Genomic DNA, 9,339 nt, shown 5'->3' with positions numbered 1-9,339 from the left:
TGGAAGGTTTCCAATAAGGGAGATAAACTTGCTTGTGCAAGCTGGGTCTGTTGTACGGGCAGTGTTTATCCTTGGCAGACCCCTTGGCCTTGCATGATGGAATATCTTCCTTCCTTGGAGCACTATCTTGCTAATGACAAGTGAGTGATCAGTGTCACAGTCAGCACTATGGTAGCTATGTGTGTTGTGCACAGTTTGGAGGCATTTTCTTTTGGTTAAGACTAGGTCGAGTTGATGCCATTTGTGTGACCTGGGGTGCAGCCAAGAAACTCTATGCTTTTCCTTATTTGGGAAGAAGGTATTGGTAATACATAGGTTCCTTGCACAGCAGAGTTCTAGGAGTCTCTGGCCGTTTTCATTTATTTTGCCTACTCCATGATGGCCGATGCAGGCTGGCCAAACATCATGCTCTGCACCGACCCTGGCATTAAAATCTCCAAGAAGGTATACATCTTCTGTTTGAGGTATTTGACTGATGAGCTCGTCTAGCTCACTATAGAACTGGTCCTTGGTCTCAGTAGGGGAGCCAAGTGTAGGAGCGTAGATGGATACAAGGTTTACTGAACCATTGTATAGGTTTAGGTGAAGGCATAGCCGCCGTTCATTTCCACCTGTGGGTGGTACTACTGTGGGTAGGAGTGATGTCCTAACTGCAAAACCAACTCCATGTTCCCGTCTATCTACTTTGTCTTTCCCTTTCCAAAAGAATGTGTACTGGCTCTCTTGCAATAGGATACAATTCCACAAACATGTGTTGTGAAGATCAGACTTTGATAGATCCCTGTTCTTTAAATAAAACAGGGTGCCCACTCACACCTCATTGTCATCCCATTGATTGAAAACACCTGACTCTAATTTCAATTTCAAATTAACTGCTAATCCTAGAGGTTCACATACTTTTACCACTCACAGATATGTAATATTGGATCATTTCCTTCAATAAATAAATGATCAAGTGTAATATCTTTGCCTCATTTGTTTAACTGGGTTCTCTTTATCTACTTTTAGGACTTGTGTGAAAATCTGATGATGTTTTAGGTCATATTTATGCAGAAATATAGAAAATTCTAAAGGGTTCACAAACTTTCAAGTACCATTGTAGGTGGGTGGCTGCTTCATTTCCTTTACCTGCATTGCTAATATTCTTCCTTTCTTTCCTTTTTCTTTCTTCCTTTTTTTGTCAACACTGAATTAGAAGGGGAAATTCTTTAAAGAACAGATTGGTAACATGACAAACATGGGTTACCTCACAGAGTTAAAATATGGAATTATGTTTACAGTCAGTTTATAATCAAAAGGAATTATTGGGTGGCATGGTGGTTAGCATTGTTGCCTTGCAGCAAGAAGGTTCTGGGTTCGAGTCCAGTGGCTGACGGGGGCCTTTCTGTGTGGAGTTTGCATGTTTTCCCTGTGTCTGCATGGGTTTCATCCGGGTGCTCCAGTTTCCCCCACAATCCAAAGACCTGTGGTTAGGTTAACATGGGGTGGCCTTGGGCTGAAGGTTGGGCTGAAGTGCCCTTGAGCAAGGCACCTAGCCCACAACTGCTCCCCGAGGTGCTGTAGCACATCTGCCCACTGCTCTGGGTGTGTGTGGTCATTGCTCACTTGTGTATGTGCACGCGTGTTCACTGTGTTCACTGGATTAAATGCAGAGGACGAATTTCACTGTGCTTGAGTGTGCATGTGACAAATAAAGGCTTCTTCTTCTGAATTAAACACTTCATTTCCAATTGCACACAGACCAAGCTACCAATGTTGGCTCCAATACAGAGGTTCTTGAATGTTTTGCAGCCAGAGACACTTTTAAACTGAAAAATACACTACACAGACCCCCAGAACACAGATCCGTTGTTTCTGTTCAAACCATTCAAAATTATTCAAATATTAGTCTCTTTATTTAAATGTATATACTAATATTTTGCCTATTTATTGGTATTATTTTTGAGTTATTGAGGTGTTTCTGCCTACAGAACCACCACTTATGGCCCTTTTCCACTACCCTTTTTCAGCTCGCTTCAGCTCACTTCAGCCCGACACGGCTCGCGTTTCGACTACCAAAAACCAGCACGACTCAGCTCGCTTCAGCCCTGCTTAGCCCCTAAAACTCGCACCGTTTTGGAGTGGGGCTGAAGCGAGCCAAAGCGAGCCGAGTGAGGTTGGGGGCGTGAGCAGACACTCCCCTGTGCACTGATTGGTGAGGAGGAGTGTCCTCACATGCCCACACACGCCCCGCGAGCGCGCTGGGATCTGTAAACACCGCAAACCCGGAAGGAGAAGAATTACGAGAATTATGAAGCCTTATGCGCCTCGCCTCATCTATACGCTCTTGCCAGTATCTGTCCGCGTTGTCGGTGACAACAAGCCACAGCACCAAGACCAGCAACACTAACGACTCCATGTCCTCCATGTTTATTGTTTACTATTCGGGTCGTGAGACTACCGCTTAAAAGCTCACTGATGTCACTGTTTGCGCTGCTTAACGACATCACCTGACGTCCACCCACTTTCGGTAACTCCACCCAATGTGTCCACCCACTTCCAGCCAGCACGGTTCAGCGCGGTTGTAGTCAAAATGCAACTCCAACAGCCCCGCTCAGCCTGACTCAGCCCAACTCAGCTCGGCACGGCTCAGCCCGACTCAGCCGCGTTTGTAGTGGAAAAGTGGCATTAGCCTACTGGGTTTTTTTTCCCCCTAACACCATTCTCTGTGTACTCTAGAGACTTTTCTTTGTGAGAATCCAAGGAGATCACCAGTTTCTTAAATACTCAAATCAGTCTATATGGCTACCAACAGCCATGCCCCGATCAAAGTCACTAAGATCACAATTTTTCCCTCCATTCTGATGTTTAATGTGAACATTAACTAAAGCTCTTGATCTGAGGTCTATAGATTCAAATTTGGAGTTGGACTATTGTACTGAATGTGCACTCCTCCATTAGAATGCCATAAATGGAGCTGGTTTATGTGCTTAATAAGTGATAAGTTAAGGCAAAATACATGAGGGTAACCACAATGTGGTATGATTATTAACAGATAGGAAATGATGCATTTAGTAACAGAAACAGGAAGTGGCTGGACTGCAAAGATGTCAACAGTTTCCACTTGTAGACTTTTTCCCCTAGGCTATCATTGACAGAAATAGTATTCAAAGACCAAGATAAACATGCTCTATATCCTTTCTGTCTCTTAATCTATTTTGAGGTTTCAGTAGGAATTTGTGGTGTATAAAGTGAAACTTAGCCATTTTTGTGATGTGTAGGACCTAAAATAACAATGTGTGTACATTTCAAAAAATAACAAGAGTCTTTTTTTTGTCAGATTACATCTGGTCTGAAGTAGACTTTCACAGTTATTTTCCAGACTTTGATACTAGTTGAACTGCTCTGATCCAATCGTTGCGTTCTTCAGCTGTAGCTGCCTGTAGGTAGTAGTGTATCTCATCTGAAGTGATGATCTCAAACAAGTTGCCCTCGATGTCATGCCTCTTAGCTGCATCATTGTGAGAACAGTGAATTAATGCTTCTTTTTCACAAGTGACGTTTGTATTGTCTTGTCATGTGGCTGTGATGTATTAGGACTACATAGTTCTACTCCTTTTAAAAAGCAAGAATTACACATGCAGGGTTTAGGTAATATTGTTTAGTCTTACTGTTGTGACTGATGAATAGTTAGTGACTAACAGTTACTCATATCTCACCATCTGGTACAAAATCCACCGCAGTCACAACAGATCCACGCAGGTGAATTGAGCCAAGAGGATCCTCTTCGCCCTTATGAGATAAAGTGAGAGATATAGAAAAAGAATGTGTTTTTGAGAGAGACAGAGAGAGAGAGAGATGTTTCAATTGTTACAAGGAATTAAGTATTAAGAAAAAGTGTGACTCAGTAGCACCGCCTTCCTCACCTTGGTGGGATCATAGTAGTGGATGTATGCAGGATCATCCCTCAGGATAAATTTTCTCACTTTCCAGTTTTTTCTCCTGTGGCCCTATTGAAAAAGCAAAAACATCTATGGCTAAAGATCCAGGCGTAAAAAATGTCATTTCCACTTCAGTATTTTGATTTTCTTACAGTACTACTTCTTTCAGCTGCTCCCATTAGAGAAGGCCATGGTCTAGTGGTTAGAGGAGCAACTTTGGGACTAAAAGGCTGCCAGTTTAATTCCCTGGATGAGCAGGAATGGCCTTGTTGGTCTGGATATACACAGAGCATCTGCTAAATGCTATTAACCTAAGCCACATGTTTGATTTGGTGTTGGTTTTACACCAGATGCCCTTCCCTACACAACCCTCCCCAGTCTATCCAGGCTTGGGACCAGCACTAAGGCCCAATCCCAATTCTAATTTCTACCCCTCCCCCTTCCCCTACCCCTCCCCCTTCCCCTTGGCCCTTCCCCTTGAAACTGAGCTACAAGGGATAGGGCTTGAAATTCAACCCCTACGTATTGGGATAGCCCTTCAACGATCGCATACGTCATCGCGTACCTCCGTCAGCGTTTACGTTAGCAAAACGCGACCAAATGCGTCATTGGCTGCGACCAGCCGCTACAGTCAGAGCCAGAACCAGAAATCTCTGCTGGCAGGGTGTGATTTGTTAACTAACACCACTGAATGGGATATCTTTGGCGCTTCGTGCACCACATCCGACAGAATGAGGTGTCAGAACACTCATGTAAACAATAAAAGCGAGAATAACAGAACAAAACGTACGCAGTCAAGCAACCGAAAACAATACTCACTCCCAAAGCTTTTTAGCAGCAGCTTGGATTTCAGAAATCGCTGCTCATTCTCAGCTCGAAAGCGAATCAAGCGGCGTGTTTCCTCTGGATAACAACTTAAAACACGTAAATAATGGAGAAAATACATTTATGTCAATCTTTCGCCGCGGGAACCGCCATCTTTCTGAAATCCGCATGAAATCTCGCTGAAATCCGCATGGCATTGTGGGAAATCACTCAAACCCCTTCGTTCGGAGTCAGCTCCAGGAAAATCTCCGTTTGGAGGGGTACAGAAGCCCTACCCCTTCCCCTACCCCTCCGCGTTAACTGGGATTGGGATACCCCTACCCCTTCACGTGAACGCGCAAAATGGAGGGGAAGGGCCAAGGGGTTGGTCCAAGGGGTGAAATGGGATTCGGCCTAAGTAAGCACTAGCTTGTGCAACCCCAGTGGCTGGGTATTTTACTAAACCTGCATCTCTTTGAACTGTGGGAGGAAACCCACACAGACACAGGGAGAACATACAAACTCCACACAGAAAGGCCCCCATCAGCCATAAGGTTCGAACCCAAAACCTTCTTGTTGTGAGACAACAGTGCTAGCTACTGCACCACCTACTTTGCCTACAGTACATTGGTATTAGTGTTAAATCTGAACACAGCTGTCAATCTTACAACTTCTTATCTTAGTTATATGTGAACAAATAATACATTCAATCCCACACTTACCTGTTTCATCAGACAGCCCTGCTTTACTATGGCTCCTCTGAACTCCTCCTTTACAAGCACATCTTCATCACTCGAGTAGCCTTCACAGAAGAAGCCACTTTCTGCCTACAGGGAGAAAAACAGTCTTAAACAAACAGTCTCACACGCTCAAAACCACATTTTTCTGCTCCTTAAATATGCAACTAGCTGTATTTCAGCTGTACAAATTTCCTACGTTTCAAAGTGATCCCAACTAGGATAAAGCAGCTACCAAACATCAACAATGAATGAACTTTGACTGAAAGGAATGGTTAAAGAGATGCATGTTCACTCACAAAGTAATACACAGCATCCGGCTGGTCCAGGAATGCAGACTCCGTGTTGCTTTCCACAGCTGCTTTGGACAGATCTCCAGCTGGCTGCAGATAGCCCTCAGTCAAGAGCCCTGTGGCCAGCAATACCCCCTCAGACCGGTTCCTCACCTTCCCCTGAGAGATCAGCCAGTCAGTCACTGTGTCACCTGCCATGAGATCAGAATTTACAATACACAAACATGCAGAAAAGGCAGCACTAATAATTATCACATTATTGTAGCAGTATAGTGCATTCTCTAAAATGTTTGTCTTTCTAGAATGAAAGAATTGAAAGAAGTGAAATTATCTGACGATAGAATAAGCTTGAGAGTGGCACAGTGGTGTAGTGGTTAGCACTGTCGCCTCACAGCCAGAAGGTTCTGGGTTCGAACCTTGCAGCCAATGGGGGCCTTTCTGTGTGGAGTTTGCATATTCTCCCCATGTCTACGTGGGTTTCCCCCACAGTCCAAAGACATGCAGGTTCGGCTAATTGGTGGCTCTAAAGTGAGTGTGAATGGTTGTTTGTCTCTATGTGTCATCCCTGTGATGATTTGGTGACTTGTCCGGGGTGTACGCTGTCTCTTGCCCATAGTCAACTGGGATAGGCTCCAGCTTGCCCGTGACCCTGTACAGGATAAGTGGTTATGGATAATGGATGGAGAATAAGCTTGAAATTACTAAAATATTTATGAACTAGCAGGTTGCCCAGGTTTTGCAAAATTCTGGGTTGCCCCCAGACTTTCATGTCAAATTTGTTGAAGATCCATCAAGAAATGGTGATGTTAATCCAAGACAAACAAATATCCAAACATCCACCACCCAGGGGCCCACTGGGGACCCCCTGGGGCCCAAATATGGAATTTCTGAGTTCTGCCAAATTGTGGCTATCTCTTGTACCTGCATGCCAAGTTTAGTGAAGCTCTGTTGAGAGTTTGTATTAATAAATGTAACGTGAAAGGCATTGCAGGAGGGGGTGGGTGGATGTTGTGCCCCTCAGGGACCTCCCTGGGGTCTGTACATGAATTTTGTTTATATTTCCAAAACTCCAGGTCATCGCCCAACCTACTTGCCAAATTTGGTGAAAATCCATCAAGAAATGGCGACATTAGCTCAAGACAAACAAACAAACTTTGCCGCTTATTATATAGTTAGGCTTAGCTTTTATTATATACTAGCAGGTTACCTGGCATTGCTTGGGTTTTGCAAAATTCTGGGTTGCCCTTAGACTTCATGTCAAGTTTGGTGAAGATCCGTTGAGAAATGGTGATGTTAACCCAAGACAAACAAAAATCCAAACATCCACCACCCAGGGGCCCACCAGGGACCCCCTGAGGCCTGTACATGAATTTTGTTTATACCTGCAAAATTCCATGTCATCCTCGGTCCTACTTGCCAAATTTGGTGAAAATCCATCAAGAAATGTCTATGTTAGCTCAAGACAAACAAACAAACAAACAAACAAACTTTGCCGCTTATTATATAGATTGCTCCATTAATCTAACAATGAGAAATATTACATACTTTTGCCTAGACTGTGATTTCAGAGTGAGTGCAAATAAAAATCGAGGTCATGTCATACTCAGAGGTCAAAATAATCTTTGTAATATAACTATGATTTTAAAATGGATTTAAGTCTGGTCATTCTTGACCTGACCGAACATAAGGGTTAAGGGTTGAGTGTACAAGTTTGTTTGTTTTTTTGTTTGTTTATAATAATAATAATAATAATAATAAGTTCAATTTATATAGCGCCTTTCACAAACCCAAGGACGCTTTACACAGGAGTTACCAAAAAAAAGCCACACTAGGAAGAGTAGTGTGAGGTAAAGAGAAAAATTTTCAAGTTAGCTTTGAAGGAAGAGAGAGTGGAACAGTCACGAAGCGATTGTGGTAACGAGTTCCAAAGTTTAGGAGCAGCAACACTGTTTGTTTGTTTGTTTGTTTGTTTGTTTGTTTGTTTTATGCTTTGTAGGTTAGGTTTCACTACAGGGTTTTTCTACCATCCCACCAATCATATGCATAATGAGATAATGAGATAAATCCATAATATGAAAAATTCATAATAGCAGATTCCACTCAAGAGCCTGTTTGAACATTCTGACTGAAGTAACATACCAGTGAAGCAGTGGTTGAAAAGCTTCTTATCTTTTTCCAATTTCATTTCTCTAACTCCTGTGTCTTGGTCTTTCATCAGAATGTACAGCTCACTTAAAGAGAAGATATAACAGGTAATGTCCATGAGCACATTATATGAGAGCAAACCAAGCCAAAAACTGTGTATAATAATCACCGGCTGTGTTCTGTATTACTTACTTATCTAGTGACACTTTAAATTCTTGTGCACTCCATATATTGGACATACTACATGTTTCTGGAAATGATGACTATGATCATTTTGATGAATTATAATGTGGACAGTTGTAACCTTCCCTTACACAAGTTGTAAGATTTTTACCTCAGTGAACTTTAAGTTACACTTTCGTCTCCATTGGTTTCTGTTCCCAACGTAACTCAAAAAGTATAACCTCCTCCAACTAAGTTTGCTGAGGTAAAAATCTTACAACTTGCATAAGGGGAGGTTATAAGGTTTTTACCTCAGCGAACTTTGTTGGAGAAGGTTACACTTTTGTCTCCATTTGTTTGTCTGTTCCCAATGTAACTCAAAAAGCAGTGAACGGATTTTGATGAAATTTTGAGGAAAGGTGGGCCATGGGCAAAGGAACAGTTGTTTAGATTTTGTTGCAAATCTGGATATGTAATCAGATCCAGGATCCAGATATGCATGCCAGTCTAGGATTTTTTTTCTCTGTTCCCAAAGTAACTCAAAAAGTAGTGAACGGATTTGGATGAAATTTGGTGTTGGGTTTTAGTATTATCCTAGGTTCAAGTGGTTTGATTTTGATGTTGATCCAGACCAGGATTCAAAGTTTCAGATAAGTAAACATCTGGATACTGTAATATGTGGCTTGGCAGAGGTATGAACTCTACCGAGTGCCCTTCTAGTTGAATAATTTTCTGTATTCAGCTTCACTTGTCTTCCTCAGCCAAACTGCTTGCTTTTTTCTGAAAGTCATTTAATTCTTTTGAACATCTGTCTGATTTCAGTGACTCCTGTATCCAAGTACACATTTTTCCTGAATTCTACTTGCACTATAAGTTATATACCTTTAATATTGTCTATTCACTTGTTCCTTTGTGCCATTTAGCTACATTTAACTCTTTGGAGATGAGTCTAACAGCTTGCTAAAGCACAGCAGATGATGCAAAATGTGGTGGCATGTCTAATCTTCGATCAAATAAACTGCGTTACTCTCTTCCATATATCACTGTACTGGCTTCCTGTAGCTTCTTGCATGTTAAAGTCCTTTATGATTGCCTGTAGAATAATGAATGAATGAATGAATGAACACCCACTGCTCAAACCTCAGGTCCCTTTTATGTGTCCAAGCATAAAGCTGATAAAGTTCTCTAAATGCTACAAAACTTTCCACCAGTTGCCCAAAAACAAAATAGTGCAGAGATAGTTATCAGCAAAACAATGAGAGAGACCAATACAACCAC

General features: G+C 42.2%; 1 protein-coding gene across 1 annotated transcript in view; it reads right to left on the bottom strand.

Annotated features, from left to right (window-relative positions):
* Window positions 1-1,698: 1,698 nt before the first annotated feature.
* The window catches only part of plek (pleckstrin), an 18,625-nt gene continuing 10,984 nt past the window's right edge, over window positions 1,699-9,339 (bottom strand). The window contains exons 4-9 of the mRNA XM_060925441.1: window positions 7,894-7,985; window positions 5,761-5,945; window positions 5,447-5,551; window positions 3,906-3,989; window positions 3,699-3,771; window positions 1,699-3,490 (exon numbers count right to left, since the gene is read on the bottom strand). Of these exons, the coding sequence (XP_060781424.1) occupies window positions 3,351-3,490; window positions 3,699-3,771; window positions 3,906-3,989; window positions 5,447-5,551; window positions 5,761-5,945; window positions 7,894-7,985 (679 nt within the window). The 3' untranslated portion in view covers window positions 1,699-3,350. The remainder of the gene's footprint in view (window positions 3,491-3,698; window positions 3,772-3,905; window positions 3,990-5,446; window positions 5,552-5,760; window positions 5,946-7,893; window positions 7,986-9,339) is intronic.

This window comes from Neoarius graeffei, chromosome 7 (genome assembly GCF_027579695.1).
Source record: "Neoarius graeffei isolate fNeoGra1 chromosome 7, fNeoGra1.pri, whole genome shotgun sequence".
NCBI lineage: Eukaryota > Metazoa > Chordata > Actinopteri > Siluriformes > Ariidae > Neoarius > Neoarius graeffei.
This window is presented reverse-complemented; position numbering and strand designations above follow the sequence as displayed.